Source organism: Macaca thibetana, chromosome X, assembly GCF_024542745.1.
Source record: "Macaca thibetana thibetana isolate TM-01 chromosome X, ASM2454274v1, whole genome shotgun sequence".
Classification (NCBI taxonomy): domain Eukaryota; kingdom Metazoa; phylum Chordata; class Mammalia; order Primates; family Cercopithecidae; genus Macaca; species Macaca thibetana.
This window is the reverse complement of record NC_065598.1, coordinates 66,796,608-66,820,742: the sequence shown is the minus strand read 5'-3', so window position 1 is coordinate 66,820,742 and position 24,135 is coordinate 66,796,608. Positions and strand designations below refer to the sequence as shown.

At 42.3% G+C, this 24,135-nt stretch overlaps 2 protein-coding genes across 3 annotated transcripts in view; one reads left to right on the top strand and one right to left on the bottom strand.

Annotated features, from left to right (window-relative positions):
- Positions 1-24,135, bottom strand: part of KIF4A (kinesin family member 4A) — a 132,110-nt gene that overhangs the window by 40,497 nt on the left and 67,478 nt on the right. The window contains exons 14-18 of the mRNA XM_050776218.1: positions 21,738-21,794; positions 20,569-20,754; positions 7,865-7,968; positions 6,779-6,923; positions 5,922-6,032 (exon numbers count right to left, since the gene is read on the bottom strand). Coding sequence (XP_050632175.1) covers positions 5,922-6,032; positions 6,779-6,923; positions 7,865-7,968; positions 20,569-20,754; positions 21,738-21,794 — 603 coding nt within the window. The remainder of the gene's footprint in view (positions 1-5,921; positions 6,033-6,778; positions 6,924-7,864; positions 7,969-20,568; positions 20,755-21,737; positions 21,795-24,135) is intronic.
- Positions 11,750-12,790, top strand: LOC126946193 (trafficking protein particle complex subunit 2-like protein). 2 transcript variants are annotated; one of them, XM_050776263.1, is made up of 2 exons: positions 11,750-11,919; positions 12,452-12,790. In XM_050776263.1, exons 1-2 carry the CDS (start codon positions 11,765-11,767, stop codon positions 12,654-12,656), a joined length of 360 nt encoding a protein of 119 aa, XP_050632220.1. In that variant the 5' UTR covers positions 11,750-11,764; the 3' UTR covers positions 12,657-12,790. The 2 variants fall into 2 exon arrangements, with proteins under 2 accessions (XP_050632220.1, XP_050632219.1); XM_050776262.1 differs by having other exon boundaries at positions 11,820-11,905; positions 12,332-12,790.

Genomic DNA, 24,135 nt, shown 5'->3' with positions numbered 1-24,135 from the left:
TTCTGAGACAGAGTCTCACTCTGTTGCCCAGGCTGGACTGCAGGGGCATGATCTCAGCTCACTGCAACCCCTGCCTCCCAGGTTCAAGTGATTCTCCTGCCTCAGCCTCCCGAGGAGCTGGGATTACAGGCACGTACCACCATGCCCAGCCAATTTTTTTGTAATTTTAGTAGAGACAGGGTTTCACTATGTTGGCCAGGCTGGTCTTGAACCCCTGACCTCAAGTGATCCACCCGCCTCGGCATCACAAAGTGCTGGGACTACAGGCGTGAGCCACTGTGCCTGGCCACAAGTTTCAACTTCATTATTTTGCATGTGACTATCCAGTTGTTCTAGGACTATTTGTTGAAAAGACAAAATTGTTTTCCTCATTGAATTGTCTTGGCATTACTGTTGAAAATCAACTGGCCGTAAGTGTGTAAGTTTATTTCTGGATTCTCAATCTTATTCCATTGACCTATATGTCTATCTTTACACAGTACCACACAGTCTTGATTACTGTAGCTTTGTAGAAAGTTTTAAAATCAGTAAATGTGATGTTTACAAATTTGTTCTTCTCCTTGAGTGCTTTGAATAGTCTAGGTCCCTTGCATTTCCATATATATTTTAGAATCAGCTTGTGAGTTTCTGTGAAGAAACCAGATGGAATTTCATTGGGATTGTGTTGCATCTGTAAGGCAATCTGAAGGGTATTCCATCTTTAGAATATCAAGTCTTCCTGCCCATGAACGTGGGATATCCTTCCATTTATTTAAGGCTTCCTTAATTAAATTCAATGATGTTTAGTAGTTTTCAAGTATACAAGTCTTACACTTCTTTTGTTAAATTTATTCCTAAGTATTTTATTTGTATTGATGCTATTATAAATGGAATTGTTTTCTTTTCTTTCTTTTTTTTCTTTTGAGACGGAGTCTCGCACTGTCGCCTGGGCTGGAGTGGTGCAGTGGCGTGATCTTGGCTCACTGCAACCTCCACCTCCCGGGTTCAAGTGATTCTCCTGCCTCAGCCTCCCGAGTAGCTGCGATTACAGGTGCCCACCACCACACCTGGCTAGTTTTTTGTATTTTTAGTAGAGACGGGGTTTCACTATGTTGGCCAGGCTGGTCTCGAACTCCTTACCCTATGATCTGCCCACCTCAGCCTCCCAAAGTGCTGGGATTACAGGCGTGAGCCACCGTGCCCAGCCCTGGGATTGTTTTATTAATCTCATTGTCAAATTGTTAATTGCTAGTATATAAATATACTACTGATTTTCCTTTTTTTTTTTTTTTTTTTGGTTTTTTTTTTTTTGTTTTTGAGACAGAGTCTTGCTCTGTAGCCCGCTGAAGTGCAGTGGCCTGATCTCAGCTCACTGCAACCTCTGCCTCCTGGGTTCAAGTGATTCTCGTGCCTCAGCCTCTCAAGTAGTTGGGACTACAGGCATGTGCTACCATGCCTGGTTAATGTTTGTATTTTTAGTAGAGACAGGGTTTCACTGTGTTGGCCAGGCTGGTCTTGAACTCCTGGCCTCAAGTGATGTGCTTGCCTTGGCCTCCCAAAGTGCTAGGATTACAGGTGTGAGCCACCGTGCCTGACCACAACTTATTTTCTTATATTGATCTTATATTCTGCAACCTTGCTGAACTTATATATTAATTCTAATAGACTTTTAGTGGATTCTCTAGGATTTTCTACATATAAGATCATGTCATCTATAAACAGAGATAGTCTTGCTTCATCTTTTCCAGTTTAGATGCCATTTATATATTTTTCTTCCCTAAACGTCCTGGTTAGAACCTCCAGGACAATGTTAACTAGACATGGCAAGAGTGGACATCCTTGTCTTGTTTCTGATCTTAGGGGAAAAGTATGCTCTTTTTCACCATTAAGTATGTTAGCTGTGGGTTTTTCATACACGCCCTTCATTGCACTGGGGAAGTTCTCTTCTATTCCTAGTTTCTTGAGTGTTTTTATCATGAAAGAGTGTTAGATTTTTGTCAAATGCTTTTTCTGTGTCTATTGAGATGATCATGTGTTTCTTGTCCTTTTTCCTACTGATATGGTATATAACATAAATTTTCCATATATTAAACAAACTCTGCATTTTTCGGATGGACCTCACTCGGTCATAAGTGTATCATCCTTTTTTTTTTTTTTTTTGAGACAGTGTCTCACTGTTGCCCAGGCTGGAGTGCAGTGGCATGATCTCGGCTCACTGCAGCCTCTGCCTCTTGGGTTCAAGCAATTCCCATGCCTCAGCCTCCCGAGTAGTTGAGATTATAGGCATATGCCAACATGCCCAGCTAATTTTTCTTTTTTGTATTTTTAGTAGAGACAGGGTTTTGCCATGTTGGCCAGGCTGGTCTCAAACTTCTGACCTCAAGTGATCTGCCCGCCTCGGCTTTCCAAAGTGCTGGGATTACAGGTGTGAGTCACCATGCCCAGCCTATCATCCTTTTTAAATGTTGATGGATTCAGTTTGCTAGAATTTTGTTGAGGATTTTCATGCCTATATTAAGATATATTGGTCTGTGGTATTCTTTTCTTGTGATGTCTTTGGTTTTGGTATCAGGGAACATAAGCCTCATGGAATGAGTTGGGAAGTGTTTCCACTGCTTATAGTTTTCAGAAGAGTTTCTGAGAAATGGGTATTTCTGTCTTTTTTTTTTTTTTTTTTTCTGAGACAGAATCTCACTCTATTGCCCGGGCTGGAGTGCAGTGGTGTGATCTTGGCTCACTGCAACCTTCGCCACCTGGGTTCAAGCAATTCTTGTGTCTCAGCCTCCCAAGTAGCTGGGATTACAAGTGTGTGTCACCACACCTGAATAAGTTTTGTATTTTTAGTAGAGATGGGGTTTCACCATGTTGGCCAGGCTCGTCTCGAATTTCTGACCTCAGGTGATCTGCCCACTTCAGCCTCCCAAAGTGCTGGGATTACAGGCATAAGCCACAGCACCAGGCCAAGAAATGGGTATTTCTTCCTAAAATGTTTGATATAACTCACCAGTGAAGCCATCTGTGCCTGGGCTTTTCTTTGTGGGAAGTTTTTAAACTACTAATTTAACTTCTTGTCATGGGTCTATACAGATTTTCTATTTCTTCTTGAGTCAGTTTTGGTAGTTTTTGTCTTTCCAGGCATTTGTCCACTTCATCTAGGCTATCTAATTTGTTGGCGTACAGTTGTTAACAGTAATTCCTTATAATCCTTTCCTTCCAGCAAGACTAGTAGTGATATTCCCTCTGTCATTCCTAACTTTAGTAATTTAAATTTTCTTTCTTTTTTTTCTTATTAAGGTTATCTGAAGGTTTGTCAGTATTTGTTGATCATTTCAAAAGACCAACTTTTGGTTTCAATGATTTTCTGTTTTTTTCTATTTTGTATTTATTAATTTCTACTTTAATCTTTTTTTTTTTTTTTTTTTTTTTTGAGACAGAGTTTCACCCTTGTTGCCCAGGCTGGAGTGCAATGGCGCAATCTTGGCTCAGTGCAACCTCTGCCTCCCGGGTTCAAGCAATTCCCCCGCCTCAGCCTCCCAAGTAGCTGGGACTACAGGCATGCACCACTATGCCCGGCTAATTTTGTATTTTTGGTAGAGAGAGGGTTTCTCCATGTTGGTCAGGCTGGTCTCAAACTCCCGACCTCAGGTGATCCACTCGCCTTGGCCTCCCAAAGTGCTGGGATTACAGGAGTGAGCCACCGTGCCCAGCCTATTTCTACTCTAATTTTTTAATGTTTCCTTTCATCTACTAGTTTTGGGTTTAGTTTGCTCTCTTTTCTTCAGTGTTTTAAAGTGGAAGGCTAGGTTATTGGTTTAAGATCTTTCTTCAATTAAAGAAAACTGAGATGCAGTCTCACAATTTTGCCCAGGCTGGTCTTGAACTCCTGGGCTCAAGTGATCCTTCCACCTGAGCCTCCCAAGTAGCTGGGACTACAGGAGCCTTTCGCGTTTTTTAATATAGGCATTTACAACTATAAAATTCCCTCCAAACACTGTTTTAGCTGTATCCCATAAGTTTTGGTATGTTGTATCTTTGTTTTTATTAATCTCAAAGTATTTTTTAATTTCCCTATGACTTCCTTTTTGACCCATTATTTATTTAGGATTATGTTAGTTTCTTCATATTTGTGAATTTCCCAAATTTATTTTTGTTACTGATTTTTAATTTTATTCCATTGTGGTTAGAGAACAGATTTTGTATTATTTTCAATACTTTTTTTTTTTGAGACAGTCTTGCTCTGTTGCCCAGGCTGGAGTGCAGTGGCACGATCTCAGCTCATCGCAACCTCCATCTCCCAAGTTCAAGCGATTCTCCTGCCTCAGCCTCCTGAATACAGGAGATCACAGACATGCCACCATGCCCGGCTAATTTTTGTATTTTTAGTAGACACGGAGTTTCACCATGTTGGCCAGACTGGTCTCAAACTCTGACATCAGGTGATCTGCCCACCTTGGCCTCCCAAAGTGTTGGGATTACAGGCGTGAGCCACGATGCCTGGCCTGTTTCAATACTTTTAAATTTATTGAGGGATAAAAGGGCTAGCATATGGTCTATCCTGCAGAATGTTTCATGTGCACCTAGGAAGAACATATCCTGCTGTTGTTGGTTGGCGTAGTCTATAGATGTCTGTTAGGTATAGTGTATAATCTAGCATATTACATAAACTATAGACCAATATCTCATGAATATAGATATGAAAATGCTAGGTATTATATTGTTGAAGTCTTCGATATCCTTACTGATCTTGTGCCTATTGTTCTATCCATTATTAAAGTAGGGGCTGGGTTCAGCGGCTCATGCCTGTAATACCAGCACTTTAGGAGGCTGAGGTGAGAGGACTTCTTGAGCCCAGGAGTTCGAGACCAGTCTGGGCAACATAGTGAGATTCCATCTCTACAAAAAATAAAAAAGTTGCCAGGTGTGGTGGTATACAGCTGTAGGTCTAGCTACTCAGAAGGCTGAGGTGGGAGGATTGCTTGAGACCAGGAATTTGAGGCTCCAGTGAGCTATGATTGCACCACTGCACTCCAGCCTGGGCAACAGAACAAGACCCCATCTCTAAAAAAGAAAGAAAATAAAGAGATGGATTGAAGTCTCCAAATATTTATTACTGTTGATTTGTCTATTTCTCTCTCCATTTCTGTCAGTGTTTGCTTCATATATTCTGGGGGCTCTGTTGTCAGATGTATATTCAGGCCCTTATAATTCTTCTGGATTATACAATATCTTCTTGTGTTCTGGCCTCTGTTTCTCAATATTACAGTTTGCTCTATACATTATTCCCAGATATGTCTTTCTAAAGCAGTATTATGTTGATAACACTTTCTAAAAACCCTTAAAAATCTTTATGCTACTAACAAAATGAGTTCAAACTTCTTGGATCTTTAATAATCCAGCTTCGACTTGCCTTTCCAATGGAATGGTCCACTACTATACTTCACCCCAGTTGGACCACTTGCCATTACTTGACTATGCCTACAAAGTTGTCATCTCTATTTCTTTGATCTATCTATCTGGAATGCTTGTACTTATCTCTATCAAAACCCTTCCTATTATTCAGGGCCTATTCAGCCATCATCTTTTCACTCCAACTGCAAATTTGCTTTCCTTTCTCTTAGTTACTTTGGTATTTTATTCTTATAGCCCAAATCTCTTTCTTCCTTGTATTTGAGAAATCCATGCTTATGTCTTACCGTCTCCTTTAGATAAGACATTCTTCAAGGGCAGAGTTTATATACTACTAATTTTTCTATTTCTCACAGTGCCTAGTAGATAGTACTTTGAACATAATAGACATAGTAGACATTTAATACAAAGTTGTTAAATTCATGAAAATGTCACACTTTTGGAGACATGAGGTATTTGAAGAGAAGCATCAAAATTGTTAGTCAGCTCAGAGAAGCATTTATTAGCTAGGCCTTCAAGAAGTTTTAGTTACTTACTCGTTCTTTTAACTGTATTACTTCTTTGTCTTTTTTCTGCTTCCACTGTCTAAACTTCTCAGCATCTTCTTTCATTTGACGCATTAACTGTACCCGCTGGTTTTTCATCATCTATAAAAACAAAAACCAGCACAAGTATTAGTCATCTGCACTTTATTCTAGGCTGGTGCGGATGGATAGACTTACCATTAAGAAGAGAGAAAAGCCAGAACTAGGCTGGGAAAGTGGTCCCCAACAGATTTTCTGATTAGGCTTATAATACCCTTGCTATGCTTGCACAGGGTTTCCAAGTATAGACTACACAAGTGAACACTGAGAAGACAGTAAAGAAAAATGTACCTACAAGCTAAATCCAGCCCTAAATTCACTGTATACAAATGAAATTTCAAGGAAACATCTAAGCCTCCAGGACAAATCTACCTAGCAACCACTGTATTCTAAAGGTTTCAGTACAAGTAGCCTGTAACCACCACTTTGTTGGTGCCACAAGTTGAATATTCAATAACTGAGAATTTTCTCTAGGTGTCCGTCATCTTGTTACTACTTCAGGAAATTATGCTGCGTGATCATGGAAGGTGATCAGGATATAACCACTAAGCATGGAGATGTCTTTGTTCTTTGGTTTCAGAGACTCTAACGCTAAATTTTGAATGTCAAAGCAAGGTTATACTGAGCAGATCCTAGATGACCACTAGCACAATGTTCTGCAAAAGTGGCATTTGTGGAAATTCACACACTTGAAATGATTGCCCTGCCTGCTATTTTCTCACCTGAAAACACCTCTGGTGTATTTCTAAATGGAATACCTATGTTTGTAAATTCCAATGGGAGTAAATGCAAGGATTAGAATTTATTACCCGTATCTCCTGGTTCAGTTTGGAGACAGTACGCTCTGTGGATTCCTTTAATTTCAGAAGTTTGGACTGCTCATTCAGTTTCTTCTTCAGTTCAGCGATTTGACCCTCCAGCTCCTGGAGACGTTTGCGGCGGCGCTCACTCAACCTAAACACAGATGCTGTAGAAGTGAGGACTACCAGCAGCAAAGCCTGACTTCAAAAGACATAATACTAGACTCCCAGAGTTACAATCCTGACATATACAAAATAGGTGACTAGTCACATAGCCATCTTGAAAAAAGAATACCACCCAAACAACCAAACCTGTCTCAATAATAGGAGCTTAATACAAAGAGTAAGACAACTTTTAGTACACAGCAATGCAACTGCCTCAATATACGCCGCCCCTTTTGCATCAGAATGGTTCTTTGAAGGCATTTCACTTCACTTTAGCTATGAAGAATTCTGATGACTATTATAGAAGTCTGAGATAGAAAGTAAACATTCAGCATAACTTTTACAAACATGAGCTTTAGACTCAACCGAGAGATAAAATGGAGTCACTGAGTAAAAAGAAGGTAGTGTAGCCCATACAGCAGAGGTCTGAAGGAGAGTAGAATGTTATAGTTATCTGCTTTGGTTTTATTCTTAACTGGTAAGAGATGGCTAGATTGATTTTTTTAATCACTAGCCTGGACATTAATTCCATTCACAAGCTAATTTACCATTAGCGCAGGGACAAAGAAACTGCTGTTATCTAGTAAGTGTGATAATCTTACAAAAGCTAGCTCAAGCGCTTTTTACAAAGCCTTCCTTGATCATGGTAGCCTGAATTGATATTTCTCGCCTCTGAACTCTTAACACAATTACTGCCTAAGAAATTTATTTGGCTACTAATCATGTGCTGTGTTATGACATTCTTTTACTGTCAACTTGAGACGCTATTTAAAATTGCAATTATTTAACCACTTTTGTGTTTAGGTTTCCTCTTCATAACTACGTTTAAATCTTTAGGGGCAGTAAATGGGACTTCTACTTCTCTATTTCTTGCAAAGCTCCTCACACATAGTAGGGACTTGAAATAACATTTATTAACTTTAATCTTACTTGGCTTGGTTGACATCTTTCTTTGCTGTCTGAAGTTCAAGAACCAATTCTTCCTTTTCCTTTTGCAGATTGATGACTTCTAATTCTAGCTCTTTTATGTTATCCTAGAAAGGTTATAGGTAAAAGAGAAAGAAGACATTACATGGCACAGGAAGAAAAACCACTTCAGCATTCCATGTCTCAAGGAACTATGCATTAAATTTTACCACTTCGATTGCACGCTGAAAACATTTATTCTTGATTTGATGGAGATTAAAATTACGTAGTAGGAAATGTTTGGAATCTGAGGGTCTGGGTTTTAATCTTGACTGCCACACTTAATAAGTATCTTTAAGAAAAGTCACTTCATCTTTTAGTTTTGGTTTCTGTTCAGAAAAGAGTTTATATACGTGTGTGTGCATGAATGTATATGTGTGTGTATATATACTATATCATATATATATATATAGTGTGTGTGTGTGTATATATATATAGCCCAGATTGGTCTTGAACTCCTGAGCTCAAGTGATCCTCCTGCCTCTGCCTCCAAAAGTGCTAGGATTACAGGTGTGAGCCACCACATCTGGCCCTTCATTTGCTTATTTTCTTTCTTTTTTTCTTTTCTTTTCCCTCCTTTCCTTCTTCCTTTCCTTTCCTTTCCCTCCCTCCCCCTTCTCCCCATCCTTCTCTGTCTCTCTCTCTCTTCTTTCTTTTGAGACAGAGTCTCACTCTCACCTAGGCTGGAGTACAGAGGCATGATCATGGTTCACTGCAGCCTTTATCTCCTGGGCTCAAGTGATCCTCCCACCTTAGTCTCCTGAGTAGTGAGGACTACAGGAGTGTGCCACCAACTTGGCTAATTTTTGTATTTTTTTGTAGTGATGGGTTTTCGCCATGTTGCCCAGGCTGGTCTTGAACTCCTGGGCTCAAGCGATCCTCCCACCTTGGCCTCCTTAAAGTGCTAGGATTATAGGCATGAGCCACAGCACCCAGCCCCATAAATCTTAACTGTGAGTATGACTATATACTGACTCCTGTGAGTCCTCCTAGTGAATCATTCGATCTAGGTGAGCTCTTAGGGACTCCCAAAGGTTTCCCTATCTATGTCAATAATTAATAATAACACCTACCTCACAGGGTTGTTGGGAAGATCAATTAAGATAAAAAGGTAGACACTTTGTAAACTGTAAAGAGCTGCACAAATATTCTTATATTCAGAACTTTCAAACTTATCTATTCAATAACAACTGCAGTTCTGCAAGCATTTAGAAAAAGAAGTCTAGAAACTGAAGTTTGACAGTGGAAAATCCAAATTCCATCCTATTCTCATAACCAGAAAAGATTGGAGAAAACTGACTGGATGAGTAGTTGGCAGGGAAGAAGATTATATGCAGACCCTAGACCAGTATTAGACTGACAAAAAGAAGCAGAGGCAGATTAGGTGGGGTTATATCAGAGAAGCTTTCTAAATGCTTTCTAAATAGGCTAGAGCTGTTTTCCAAGCAATGTACTCAGTCATTTCAGTATAACCACTGAAAATCAAACTTTATAGTTACCTTGCTTTTTTTTTTTTTTTTTTTTTTTTTTTTGAGACAGAGTCTTGCTCTGTAGCCTAGGCTGGAGTGCAGTGGTGTGATCTTGGCTTACCGCAACCTCTGTCTCCCAGGTTCAAAAGATTCTTGTGCCCCAGTCTCCCAAGTAGCTGAGATTACAGGCACCCACCACCACACCTGGATAATTTTTGTATTTTTAGTAGAGACAGGGTTTCACCATGTTGGCCAGCCTGGTCTCAAACTCCTGACTTAAGTGATCCACCCACCTCGGCCTCCCAAAGTATTGGCATTACAGGCGTGAGCCACCACGTAGCCTACCCTGCATATTTAAAATCACTAACAACATGGGTGTGTATGTATGTATGTGTATATTCATATATTCTTTATATGATAAATATATTCTATATTCATCTATACTTACAACATAGAAAATATATTCTATATTTTTACTTATAGAAGTAACGTATAAATATATTTATATAAAAAAATAGATAATACATATAAAGGTCAAGTTCCCTTGACTGCCTCACCCCTGCCAAAATTCCAGTCCCCCTCCAGAAGCAAGCACTGTTACCAGCTTGATGCATATCTTCCATTTTTTCTAGACATTTACATATTCAAATATTACATATCTAGACATTTACATACACAGTCATATGTCACTTAATAACAGGAATACATTCTAAGAAATGCATTGTTAAGCAATTTCATCATCGTGTGAACATGATAGTGTACACTTATACAAATCTATATAGTATAGCCTACTATACACCCAGGCTATATGGTATAGCCTATTGCTCCTAGGTTATAAAACTGTATATCATGCAACTGTACTGAATACTGTGGGTGATTATAACATAATGGTAAGTATTTTGTATCTAAACATAAAAATGGTACAGTTAAAAATACAGTATTATAATCTTATGGGACCATCATTGTATCCATAGTCATTGACTGAAATGTCATTATTTGGTGCATGATTATATATTAAATAAATGTATTATATATTACATATCACTTAATATCTATTACTAGAATATGTAATTGATGTAAGTAAATATATAGTATATACACACACACGTGTGTGTTTATACCAATTAAAATGTGTTAAACATAGACTTTTATATATATATGTTATTCTGTAACTTGCCTTTTTTTACTTAATTAGTCATGGAGATTTATTTATATCAGCATATATAGATCTGCCTTGTTTTTTTGCCATAATGAAATATTCTGGTACATGCCTTCTGTGCACATGTGCAAGGTTTTACTAGGGTAGAGAGAAGTGGGAATTACACAGTCATGAGGGTATACATTTTCAATTTTTATAGACCTGCCAAATTGTCATCCAAAGGGGCTATTCCACTCTTGCCAGCTAAGTACGAGAGTACTTTGCTTGCACCCTTGTCAACACTTGATATTGCTACACTTAAAAACTATTACCAATCTGATAGGTGAAAAATAGTTTCTATTCATTATATATACCACATTTAGTCCCTAATTGTCTTACCAACTCCACAAGGGGGAATTATTCAAAAATTTAAGTCCTGGTTTACTACAACTCATGGTAATCTTCATTAATCAGACCCTATGCCTCCCCCTATTTTTCTCTGGCAATTCTTTACAAGTGACAGGAAAAATACCATGCAACTCAGGAGGCTGAGGTGGGAGGATCACTTGAGCCCAGGAAGTCAAGGCTGCAGTGTGCTATGATCACGCCACTGCACTCCAGCCTGGGCGAGAGAGTGAGACTTTGTCTCTAGATAAATAAATAAATAATTGAATTAAAAACTGCTTTTATTTCTTAGAGAAAAAAAAGGGTGATTCACATGTGAGTAAAAGGTATTGATTACATTAAGAATTTATTTCAGGCCTTGTGCAGTGGCTCACACCTGTAATGCCAGCACTTTGGGAGGCCGAGGCAGGCAGATAACCTAAGGTCAGGAGTTTGAGACCAGCCTGGCCAACATGGTGAAACCCTGTCTCTACTAAAAATACAAAAATTAGCCAGGCATGGTGGCGCAGACCTGTAATCCCAGCTACTCGGGAGGCTGAGGCAGGAGAATCGCTTGAACCCAAGAGGTGGAGGTCGCAGTGCACAGAGATTGCACCACTACACACCAGCCTGGGTGACAGAGCAAGACTCCGTCTAAAAAAAAATTTATTTCTTCTTAACTTAATCAAGCATATTTGATGCCATGGGGAAAAGGACGAGATATCTTACTATAGCTATAGCTCCTTACTAGCACCCCTTTGTAGAGTTAGAAATACAATGGGCGGGGCACCCAGTGCTGGTCCTCTCAAGACGGCGATATGCATCCCGGTGATCACCAAGGAGAATTACCCTCTCTACATCCGCAGCACCCCCATGGAGAACGAGCTGAGGTTCCAGTACATGGTGTACACATCTCTGGACATGGTGGATGAGAAGATCTCTTCAATGGGGAAGGCCCTGGTCAACCAGAGGGAGCTCTATCTGGGCCCGCTCTACCCCACAGAGGACTACAAGGTCTTGCCTCATAAGTCACTAGAAACTCTCGACCAGTCCCTTTGGACAAATCACTTGAGACCATGGAGTTCAAAGACGTTCCAAGAGTAGTAATGTAGCTTGTCCATGATGACATGTGCCAGTAGCCACTATTTTACAAAACAATATGGCCTCTACAGAGGAGGTCCGCCTTATTCATGAAGTCTCTGGTTTTGCAGTTAACTTTCTGGACCAGGCATTGATTCATAAAGAGGGTGAGGCATCCCAGGTGCACATAGAAACTCAGAGTCTGAGTGGCTCGGTTCCTGGAGCCTGAATTGGGTAAGGCTTAGCTGCCTGCCCTTTGCTTTTCCAGTAAACACCAGTTGCCCCAACGAAGTATCTAGGCATGCACCCAGTGTGGTCACTGCAGGACCAGCCCAGCCTGGGCACTGCCTGTGATTCAAGGTTGCCAGACTTCTCCAAAGTGAGGACACACAGAGGGCCCTCAGCTGGCAGGTTCTTCACCTGCTTTCCCAGCAGTCCTTGTGTTACAAGTGCATTCCCTATCCAGCTATGCAGACAGAGCTACACTACCATCTCCAAGGTGAAGTTTGTCATGGTGGTGAATCCCTCCAACACAGCTCTTCGAGACAATGAAATCCACAGGATGTTCTGGAAGCTGCACAACTCCTACATAGATGTGATGTGCAACCCCTTCTGTAACCCGAGGACAATATCCAGGCCAGGGACTGATAACATGGTGATGTCTATGATGATACAGGTCTGCTGAGTGAGAACTCTGCCACCAGACATTGCAAACAGAAGCTTCAGCATGTGACTGTTGTGGGGATGTCTGCCTCTTCCTGAATGTGATGACCATGGCATTTGGGGCAAGGCTCCATGCATGGTGCACCTCAAATAAAAGTCTTGTGAGATGAGATTTGGCTTTTTCCTTTTGTGTTAGCAGAGGATTCAACTAAGGAGAGTTTAGCTACGGATCTTTAGTGGTGTGGGCAGAGGTTAGTGACCAGACACAGCAGGAAGTGTGCCCCCAATAGGCTCGAAGCAGGGGAGGCAGGGGTGCCTGGAGCTGAGAGCTCTGGAGCCCACGGGACCTGTGACCACATGGGCTGCCTCTGCTGTTCCCTCTGCCCTTGCTGTGGCTGCCCATTGGCTGAATGGGTGGGCTGGTCCATAGGGGTTAGCCTCCTGAGCCCAGATCCAGCCTAGGATCTAGGGGCAAATGCGCCCTTCCCACGTGCGCATTCCCATGGGGGAGGGCCCTCCTCTTTCTGGACTTGGCCTCCATTCTTTGCATGTGGTCCAACATCTGGACACAGCCCAGGCCTTAGAAGGAGCCCTTGTGAAATTTGGAAGGCCTCAGGGCAGCCTGCTTCTGAAACCCTGGAGTGGCAGACTCAACGTGCCCTTTCCTGCCTGTTGGTGCAAAGTAGGTTAGGATCCGGCTGCTGCTCTCCAGATCCCTGGGCAGGCTGCTCTGGGAGCACATGACTAGGACGAGCCAATTGGATCTGCTCTTTCTGCCCAGAAGCCCTGCAGCCAAAGTCCAGATAACGACCAGGCCTGAGGTGTCAACCAGGACAAGGTGACAGTTCAGGTGGCCCAGGCCTGCCTCCCCAGTGTCACTTGTTGACGTGGCTGAGTGATGACTGCCCAGGGCAGTGGCAGAGGCCACAAGGACCACCCACGCGGCTGAGTCCTCGGCACACTCCTCACTCCATGTGTAGTCAGTGTCAGCGGGGTTGAGCAACCAAGGCTCAGCCTGCTGAGGAGCCCCCTTCCCTCCCCAGCCCATCCTCCCACCACCCCCAGCACTGGTCTAGGACTACAGAGTTTCTCAAGGACCTTCCAGGATCCCAGAATCCCCTGGGAGCAGGTCAGGCTGTTAACATGGGTTAGTCAGGGGCGGGGCACAGGGAGGTGAACTTTTTCTCTACACATCTTTGGATTTTCATGTCTTCCAATAAGTGCAGTGTTAATTTTATAAATTATAGAAGAAAAAGAAATCAACTAGGAGTGTGTGTGTGAAAACAGCATGCCCCAGGCCTCCCCCGCCCCAGGGTGAACTGGAAGCCCTGAAGTGGGCTGAGCATGCCAGGCAGCTGATTAGGGTGCACGTGGGTCACAAGCCACCCTCACAGGGTTAAATATTTAACAAGAGCCTCATATTTGTTAAGACAAGGCAGGACCCCAGCCTAAGCACCTCTCCCCTGCAGCTAGGCATGAAACCTTTGGCTTTTAGTGGGGATCACCCCTGCCTAAGTCCTGGCTGTGGTGGGGACTGCAAATTGTTAACCCAGCATCTATTATCCTTCCTCCCTACTAACAGAATCCCAGTGCTTCTGCCCAATTCTGATAAGCGGGCAGACAAAAGCCATGTCCTACCCTCCCTCACAGCCCAGGGTGGGCAGTTGTAGCATGCAAGTGGATGGTGTCGGGAGAGACTTGCAGGAAAGACCCTGCAAAGGGAGCTCAGCTGACAATGTGCAATACCCTTCACCTTTGCCTTCTTCCTGCCTGGAATGTGGATGTGCTGGCTGATGCTCAGCCAGCTGTCTTGAGAGCATGAGGACAAGATTCACACCCTAAGGCCAAGGAAGCAGAAAGCAGGAAGGATCCTGGGCCTTTGCTGCTGTACGTGCCCCAGACTACTTATGTTCAGCTTTTTTTTTTTTTTTAATGTGAGAAAATAAATATATCCCTCTCTGGTTAAAGAAAAAAAAAAAAGAAAGAAAGAAAGAAAGAAAGAAATACAATGGGGGAACACATATCCCCATGTTTCCAGGCAAGAGTACAAGAAAGGAAGAATCACTTCTCAGCCTTACCAGTAATCCTTTGTTTATCCTGGAAAAGCCAAAATACATTTGACCTTAAAGAGGCTGCATTGTATGTCCTGTTAATATGGACAATTGAGTGACATATTTAACTTACTCCCTCCTGAAATCCCATGAAAATGAACAAAAAAGGAGGTATAAATCAACAAGAATGAAGAGAGATGAGGAGAGCAGTTGAGAGATATCAACAAACTTTTGGAAGAAGAAAACAGCTGGATAAGAAGTAATTGACGTCCAGAGTGGAAAAAGCTAAAATATAACTCCTACAGGACAAATATCAAGAAGAAGCAAGCCAATACGTACCACGGAGGCACAGAGTGGAACAGAGGCTTCCTTTCTAGAGAGGCCGAACCTAACAGGTTGGACACAGCTAATAGCAGGGATGCAGTACCATACTGCTGACAGGGATTAAATAAAAGTCTGTCTATGATTGGAGAGACTTCAACTCCCTTATTTTCTCTGGGTTACTAGAACGATGGCATACCACCACTAGGCCCACACAACTCTAGGCAAAAGAATAAGAGTTCTTTATTGGAAATTGATTAGCCTAAGAGAAATCCATGCACATACAACTTGCTATTGGCTTTTAGTGCCTCCCTCTTAAATATGAATGGATAGCCATGGCTCACTAGAAATTTGAGGAAAGTGTCTTACCTGAAAGACAGACCAAAACAAACACATTAGAGAAAGGAAATCTGGAGGAAACAAAGGCAAAGCAGGAAGAAGAAGAAAACCTTGATAAAATTTAATTCCTATTCTTAGAGATGGGCTGTGAATCCACACAAAAAGAATAAAAGGCTATAACAAGGAACAATTACAGGATCAAAAGGAGACCTTGGAAATTAATAACCAAATGAAATAATTCACTAAGAATGAAGGGAAATCTCCCAGAGTGGAATAAAAAGACAAAGAAATACAAAATAGGAAGAAAGAGATCAGAAAAGTAGAAACTAAATCTAAGAGATCCAATATCTAAGAGAAGCGCAAGAAAGAGAAAACAGAGAAAATGTAGAGATAGCATTATCAAAGAAATGACAGGAAAAAAACTGCCCAGAAAGGAGTACACATTTCTAGATTGAAAGGACTAGTCAAGCACCAAGTACAATAAATGAGAAAAGAAGGCTGGGTGTGGTGGTACATGTCTGTAATCCTAGCACTTTAGGATTGGGAGGCTGGGAGGATCACTAAAGACCAGGAGTTTGAGACCAGCCTCAGCAACATAGTGAGACTTCATCTCTACAAAAAATAAAAAATTAGCCAGGCATGGTGGCACATGCCTGTAGTCCCAGCAACTTGGGAGGCTGAGGCAGGAGGACCACCTGAGCCCAGGAAGTTGAGGCTGCGGTGAGCTGTGATGGCACCACTGCACTCCAGCCTGGGCAACAGAGCAAGACCCTGTCTCTATAAAAACAACAAAAACAAACAAACAAAAAACAGGAAACCATACCAAGGCCCATCATTGTGAAATTAAGTAACACTTGGGGACAATGAAAAGATCCTGAAAGTTTCCAAAGTAAAAAAATATATAGGTCTATTACAAATAATCCAAAATTATAATAGACTTCTCAACAGCAATACTGGAAATAGAAGACAATGGAGCAAGGCCTTCAAAATAATGAAGAAAACCTTTTTTTTTTTTTTTTTTTTTTTTGAGACGGAGTCTCGCTCTGTCACCCAGGCTGGAGTGCGGTGGCCGGATCTCTGCTCACTGCAAGCTCCGCCTCCCGGGTTTACGCCATTCTCCTGGCTCAGCCTCCCGAGTAGCTGGGACTACAGGCGCTCGCCACCTCGCCCGGCTAGTTTTTTGTATTTTTAGTAGAGACGGGGTTTCACCGTGTTAGCCAGGATGGTCTTGATCTCCTGACCTCGTGATCCGCCCATCTCGGCCTCCCAAAGTGCTGGGATTACAGGCTTGAGCCACCGCGCCCGGCCAAGAAAACATTTCTATAGAATTGTAAAGTATAAGAATTTTGAAAAAGCAATTTTCAGACATGCAAAGCTTTAAAGTATTTCCCTTTCATGTATGCATTCTCAGAAAGCTATTGGGGTTTTATTCCACCAAAGCAAAGGGGTATACTAAAGAGGAGGAAGACATGAAATCCACGTCAACACAGAGATGAGAAAGAAATGAAGCAAATCCCCAGGATGATGGTACCAAGCTGGTGGCTGGACAACAGCCCTAGAGAAAGCAAACCAGGAGAGAAGACTCCAGAAGGGTTGTTTTCAAAAAAGAAATGGATAAATTACCTGGTATGTCTGACCACAATGAAGAGGTTTATAGTTTTTTTTTCTTTTCTTCTTCTTCTTTTTTTTTTTTTTTGAGACACAGTCTTGCTCTGTTGCCCAGGCTGGAGTGCAGTGGCGCTATCTCGGCTCACTGCAAGCTCTGCCTCCTGGGTTCATGCCATTCTCCTGCCTCAGCCTCCCGAGTAGCTGGGACTACAGGTGCCTGCCACCACACCCAGCTAATTTTTTGTATTTTTAGTAGAGACGGGGTTTCACCGTGTTAGCCAGGGTGGTCTCGATCTCCTGACCTCGTGATCTGCTTGCCTCGGCATCCCAAAGTGCTGGGATGAGTTTTATAGTTTTGTCAAGAAGTTTGGAGATAAAATTATTGACAGGTATATAGAAAACTAAGTAAATGGAAAAAATATTATCTCTAGAAAATACAAAGAGCTATACAAGAAAGGAAATGCAATCATACTATATGGCTCAATTTTAAACATATTTACATAATCAGAATAATTTAAACACTAAATATTCATTTAAACAAAAAGGGTGATATAACCATTTTGAATGAAGAAAGTGAGGCAGTGTGCACAGGTGGTGGGATAAGAGAGCTACATTCTTGTCTTCCACTGTGGGAGGTCAATAGATAGTTATCTAAAAAATGTAACATAATCATACTGCCAATTCTTATCAAGAAATATGGAGGTAAATGTCAGAATAGGAATAGAGAACTATTTTGAGTTTTCTAAGTATTATAGTATTTGACTTTAAAAAATGATATATATGTATCTGACATAGAAAAAAATTAAGTTTTTTTGTTTGTTTGTTTGACACAGGTTCTCACTCTGTCACCCAGGCTAGAGTGCAGTGGTGCAATCTCGGCTCACTGCAACCTCCACCTCCTGGGTTCAAGCGATTCTCCTGCCTCAGCCTCCCGAGTAGCTGGGATTAAAGGCATGAAGCTAATTTTTGTATTTTTAGTAGAGACAGGGTTTCACCATGTTGGCCAGGCTGGTCTTGAACTCTTGACCTCAGGTGATCTGCCTGCCTTGGCCTCCCAAAGTGCTAGGATTACAGGCGTGAGCACCATGCCCAGCCACGGTTTTTTTTTGTTTGAGATGGTCTCACTCTGTCACTCAGGCTGGATTGCAGTGGTGTGATCTCAGCTCACTGCTGCCTGGACCTCCCTGTGCTCAGGTGATCCTCCCACCTCAGCCTCCCAAGTAGCTGGGACTACAGGCTCACACCAGCAGGCCCGGCTAATTTTTGTATTTTTTGTGGAGACAGGGTTTCGCCATGTTGCCCAGGCTGGTCTCAAACTCCTGGGCTCAAGTGATCTGCCCACTGCAGCCTCCCAAAGTGCTGGCATTACAAAAAACTAAGTTTTTTAAAAGTTAAAAAAGACCATGATAACAAAAGGGGAAAAAACCTCTATTGGCAACTCAGGTATTATTTTGGAAGCAACCTCTAATCTAGGGGAAAAAGTGGTGAAAATTAATTAGCAGAATCACTTTTTTTTTGTTTTTACTCTGAAAATGTATGAGAGCTGGTAATTTTTTAAAAAGCATGAGAATTTGTTGTAGGGTCCTGCAGCCCCATCCATTCTCTACTGGGCCCTGGTATCCCGCTCCTCTCCTAGCTCTGTCGCTGAACGCTGTGCCTTAGTTTACTTCTCTGCACCGGGGACTCACCCCTAGACCATTCCCAGCAGCTTCCCAGGTGATGTCGGTACCCCTAAGGCTGGGCTTTGCCAGCTGTGGCCCGGCTCCTTAGTACTGCCCAGGAGGCACCAGGTGGCTGAGGATGTGACTGTGGGCATCATTCTAGGCCAGTGGTTCTTGTATTGCATTCCAGCAGCAGGAATATCACCTGGGAACTTGACAGAAGTGCAAATTATTGGCCCCACCCAAGACCCACTGAATTAGAGCTTATGGAGTGGGGACCTGCAAGCTGGGGTTTTAAGGAGCCTTCCAGATGATTCTGACATGCATGAGAATCTGCCAACTACTGATCTAGGCCAGTCATTAGTGTAGCCTGGGGAGGGACTGGGGCTGTCTAGACCAAGAACAGGTAGAAAACACTAGCCTCATTTGGACTCCTGAGACTGGGAACCACCACCAACAAAAACCAACCCTATAGTCTCTCCTCTTGGAAGAGGAAGATAAGTTGGAGGGCCTGGAGAAAGCATACATTTTTTTTCTTTCCCTGCTCCTGGCTTGGTTACAGCTCTGCTCACCTCTCTCACTTGTCTTGGTTCTACAAAAGGTTGTCTAGATGATGCCAGCCAGGCAGGGGGTGGAAGTCCTGGGGAGGCAGGAGGCAGAAGACCCTGACTGTTTATCCCTTGGGAACCTCACCATAGGCCAGATGGCCCGCCTTCGAATGGAAAGAATCCTAACTCCACAAGGAAAGAATCCTAAACCCCCCGTTCCTCCTCCTCCCAACCCCAGGAAGACCTTGTAGACAGTGCCAAAAACAAACAAACAAACAAACAAACAAAAACAGCTCCAACCCCCAGCAGCTGGGAAGACAGCCAGAAGCTGTCCTTCCTCCTCATTCTGGCCCCCCTTCCCAGCCCCCAATACTGTGAACCTTCTTCCCATTCAGCCTGGTTTCCTGGTGAAGGTCCTGCAGTCGTGGGCCCTGGGGGACCCCCCAAGGAAAAGGCCCTCAGGAGGGAAGGGACCAAGGGCATCCTTGGGCCAACTGTCCACCTCTCTTGTCCACTGTTCTCTCCTCCCCACTTCTGTCTTCAAAAGGCTCCTTCCCAGGATGGATCGGGTGCTAGGACAACTAGAATCCAATCCAAAAGCTCTCCCTGCCCCTGTGTCTTTTTTCAGATGTGAGAACAACTGTACAGTGTAAACTTATAAAGTGATTTTAATGGTTATAGATTGGAAATAAAGTATGTCATATGAACAGCTGCCATGGGGGGAAAAGAAAGCATGGGTACTAGAGCTATTCCTCAATATAAGCATATAATACCTTGGGAGTAGTAGGATATAGCTGGATGGGAAAACAACCCACTCTTCCCCCTACCACCCATCCTAATATCCCTTTGTCTGTAATCACAAACAATGAGAAACACTGGTCTACAAGGGAAAATAAGTCTGGAGCAAGGGCCATTTCTTGTGGGTAACCTGAAAGCCAAGGATTTGCCTTTAAGTAAAGACCTGATTATTAATTGGCAAAGGCCACTTAGAACTACTATTAGAAAAAAGTTTAGCCATTTGTCAAGTCATGTGACATCCACTAGTCTCTTCATAATTCATACTATAACCCAGACTATTTACCAAAAGATGTATTTTTCTCAGAATCCAAGCATAGTTATTAGAATATAATTTTTCTGTAAGTAGGGACCACATTTATTATAACGTTATCAAACTATTTATTAAATACCTGTGGCATAAGGTAAGGCATTAGATAGATTAAATGGAACAAAATTACAGGCTCCCTGTCCTGAATGTATCCTCTTTTTAAACCAACAGTACAACTCCCATTATACTATATACATTTTGTTGTCTTTTCATCATCAAAAATGGTATGCTTGTTGTTTTCTTCCCATTCAGTTTAAGAGACTGTAGACATGAATAAATACTGCCCTAGGAAATAGTTTACCTGGTATTGGTACTGAATGGGCTGTAGTTGGCTGTCATTCTGAGTCATCTTCCTAGCCAGGGCCTCTTTCAGTGCAAGCGCTTTATTCAACTCAACCAGCTCCTTAGACATCTGCGCTTGACGGAGAGCATGCTGAGTGGTAAAAGTGTCAGAAGACCTGTTCGTCTCTGGACTGGTTTCTACTTGCTGGAAAAAAAATCAGGATAACGATTTATAAGAGAAACAAGCAAATGAAGTTCCTTAGGCACTATTTCATCAAGTCTCACAGGCACTTCTCCATTAACAGTATTTCTGTTCCTTTACAACGGTGGCTCTGCATACATTTGTTTTAAGTATCTGAAATAAACTGAGCTAGCCTCGTTCCGTGCTCTCTCAAGCACCTTATTTCTTATACACTTTAATGGACTCTTTTAGTACCAACTACGTTTCTTTGCTCTTTCCTTCGTTGATCTGGATGGCATTTCTTACTTTTACCTCATTCCAAGGGGTCCTTACAGGAGAGAAGGTCCTGGAAATTGAGAAAAGGGTTCATTTGTTCTCACACAGCTGACCTCTAGTACCTGATCTAGTATTTTCCTTCTTTCAGAATGTGAAAACTACTGACATAGATTCATTTTAGGGATAAAAGCCTGTCTCAAGCAATCCATCATCCAGCCTTTCATTTTGTCTTTATAACCTTTAGTCAACATCTAATACATTTTATCTATCCTTGTGATCCGAACACTCAAATTACTTTTCTTGGTTCTTTTAGCCCCTAATATCTCATCCATAGAAAATTATGCTGAGAAAAAATTCTCTTCAATTTCTCCTCTAATGCTTTTTTGACTTTGCCATAATTTCCTCATTTTTTTCCTCTCCTCATTTTTAACTTGCTGGACGGTTGATGCAGAATACTAGCCTCTAACAAGAAATCTGTAAGCTGGGTTGCAAATATGGAACATTACATCCTTGAGAAGTCCTGGCCCCCATTACCAGTTATACTATTAGTGGTAGAGCCTATGCAAGGTAGGGGTTTTATGAAGCTGAGATTTACACTAAAGATTTCTGGATTTCCCAGGCATTCTACGGAGGTTGGTAACAATCACAGGTTCTCTTTTTCAGTTGAGTGATAAATTATAGGAAACAGCAGTTAGAGCTCCTGGTTCCACACAAAGGGACCAATTACTTACAGCTTCTTGTTCCACCGCAGTATCAATGGCTGCAGCCATGCAAGCAACAGTTTCATCCTGCAGTAACAAATGTTTTGGTTTAGGGAAAGAGTCTGAAGTAAAGCTTACTAGTGGATTTTATATTGGTTATTGTTAATTTTTTTCAAGTGTATACAGAGACCGTTTAAGGTACTGAACCCATTTTATAGTCACAGAAATCCCAAAAGCCACATGTTTCCATTTCCCATCTCTCAAGAGTCTTTCTTCTTCATAAAGGACAATTGTGTAGTTTTTATAAAAAATAAGGTCATGTGGCAATTGACATATTTCTTGCACTTCTCCTGAAGCCCTGCCACAGACAGTTGGGCCAGCGTGAAACATTTAGCCATTCCAACAGGCCAAAGTTTAACCCATTTTATGGACTCTACCCTTTCTTTTTATGCATCTACCACTAAGTATACCTCTACTAATGTACAAGTCTAGCCAATTCTTATGGGGGCATACCATTCTACAAACAGACATATCGAATAACGGCAATGCATCAGAAAAGTAAATAGAATGGTTATTTTTTATTTTTATAGTCAGTCAAGGTAGTAGGATCTTCCTCTATAAAGAAATAATTGCCTGGCCAAGCACGGTGGCTTATGCCTGTAATCCCAGCGCTTTGGGAGGTCAAGGCAGGCAGGTCATGAGGTCAGGAGTTCGAGACCAGCCTGGCCAACATGATGAAATCCCATCTCTACTACAAATACCAAAAAAAATTAGCTGGGCGTGGTGGCGAGCACCTGTAATCACAGCTACTCTGGAGGCTGAGGCAGGAGAATTGCTTAAACCTGGGGGGCGGAGGTTGCAATGAGCCAAGATTGCACCACTGTACTCCAGCCTGGGTGACAGAGCAAGACTCCATCATGAAGAAAAAACAACAAACAAACAAACAAACAAAAACAGAAAGAAATAAATGCCTTAGATGGATACTCCCAGAAAAATATGCTCATGAAGTCAGATAAAGGTACTGCAGCCTCTGTCCCTCATGTAAATAAGAACTGATCGGCCGGGCGCGGTGGCTCAAGCCTGTAATCCCAGCACTTTGAGAGGCCGAGACGGGCGGATCACGAGGTCAGGAGATCGAGACCATCCTGGCTAACACGGTGAAACCCCGCCTCTACTAAAAAATACAAAAAACTAGCCGGGCGCGGTGGCGGGCGCCTGTAGTCCCAACTACTCGGGAGGCTGAGGCAGGAGAATGGCGTGAACCCGGGAGGCGGAGCTTGCAGTGAGCTGAGATCCGGCCACTGCACTCCAGCCTGGGCGGCAGAGCGAGACTCCGTCTCAAAAAAAAAAAAAGAACTGATCATAAAGATATGGAATCAGGCCGGGCGCGGTGGCTCAAGCCTGTAATCCCAGCACTTTGGGAGGCCGAGACGGGCGGATCACGAGGTCAGGAGATCGAGACCATCCTGGCTAACACCGTGAAACCCCGTCTCTACTAAAAATACAAAAAACTAGCCGGGCGAGGTGGCGGGCGCCTGTAGTCCCAGCTACTCCGGAGGCTGAGGCAGGAGAATGGCGTAAACCCGGGAGGCGGAGCTTGCAGTGAGCTGAGATCCGGCCACTGCACTCCAGCCCGGGCTACAGAGCAAGACTCCGTCTCAAAAAAAAAAAAAAAAAAAAAAAAAAAAAAGATATGGAATCAATCTAAGTGTATACACACACCACATTTTATTTATCCAATCATCCATTGAAATACCATGGACTACTACTGGAATAGTAGTAGTCACACCATGGAATACTACTCAACCATAAGAAGAATAGAATCATGTCTCTTGCAGCAATGTGAATGAAACTAGAGGCCATTATCTTAAGTGAAATAACTCAGAAAGTCAAATACTGCATGTCCTTACTTATAAGTGGGAACTAAATAATGTGTACACATGGACATAGTGGAATAACAGACATTGGAGACTTGGAAGAGTGAAAGGGTTGGGGGTTGGTGAGGGATGAGAAATTACTTATTGGGTACAAAGTACACTATTCAGGTGACAGCTACAGTAAAAACCCAGTCTTCAGTACTACCCAATTTATCTATGTAACAAAACTGCACTTGTACCCCCTAAATCTAAAAATAGAAAAAAAGAAAAAAGATAAAAAAAGAACAGATCATATGGTATTACTCCAGGTAACTAGAGGAAAAGGGTAAGCGCTAATTCTTTGGCAAATTATTTTTTGGGGCATTCAAACAACTGCCACCTAGAAGGGAAACCTAAAACTACTTAATAGGGCTAATTTGTTTACAGGCTATCATATTAGCAAGCTCTGTTCTCACCACTGGAATTTAGGCTTTATTTGGTATTGTAAGACATGGATTACCACTTCTGTGTAAGTGATTCTCCAAAGCCCCGGGAAAAGAGAATTATTTCCA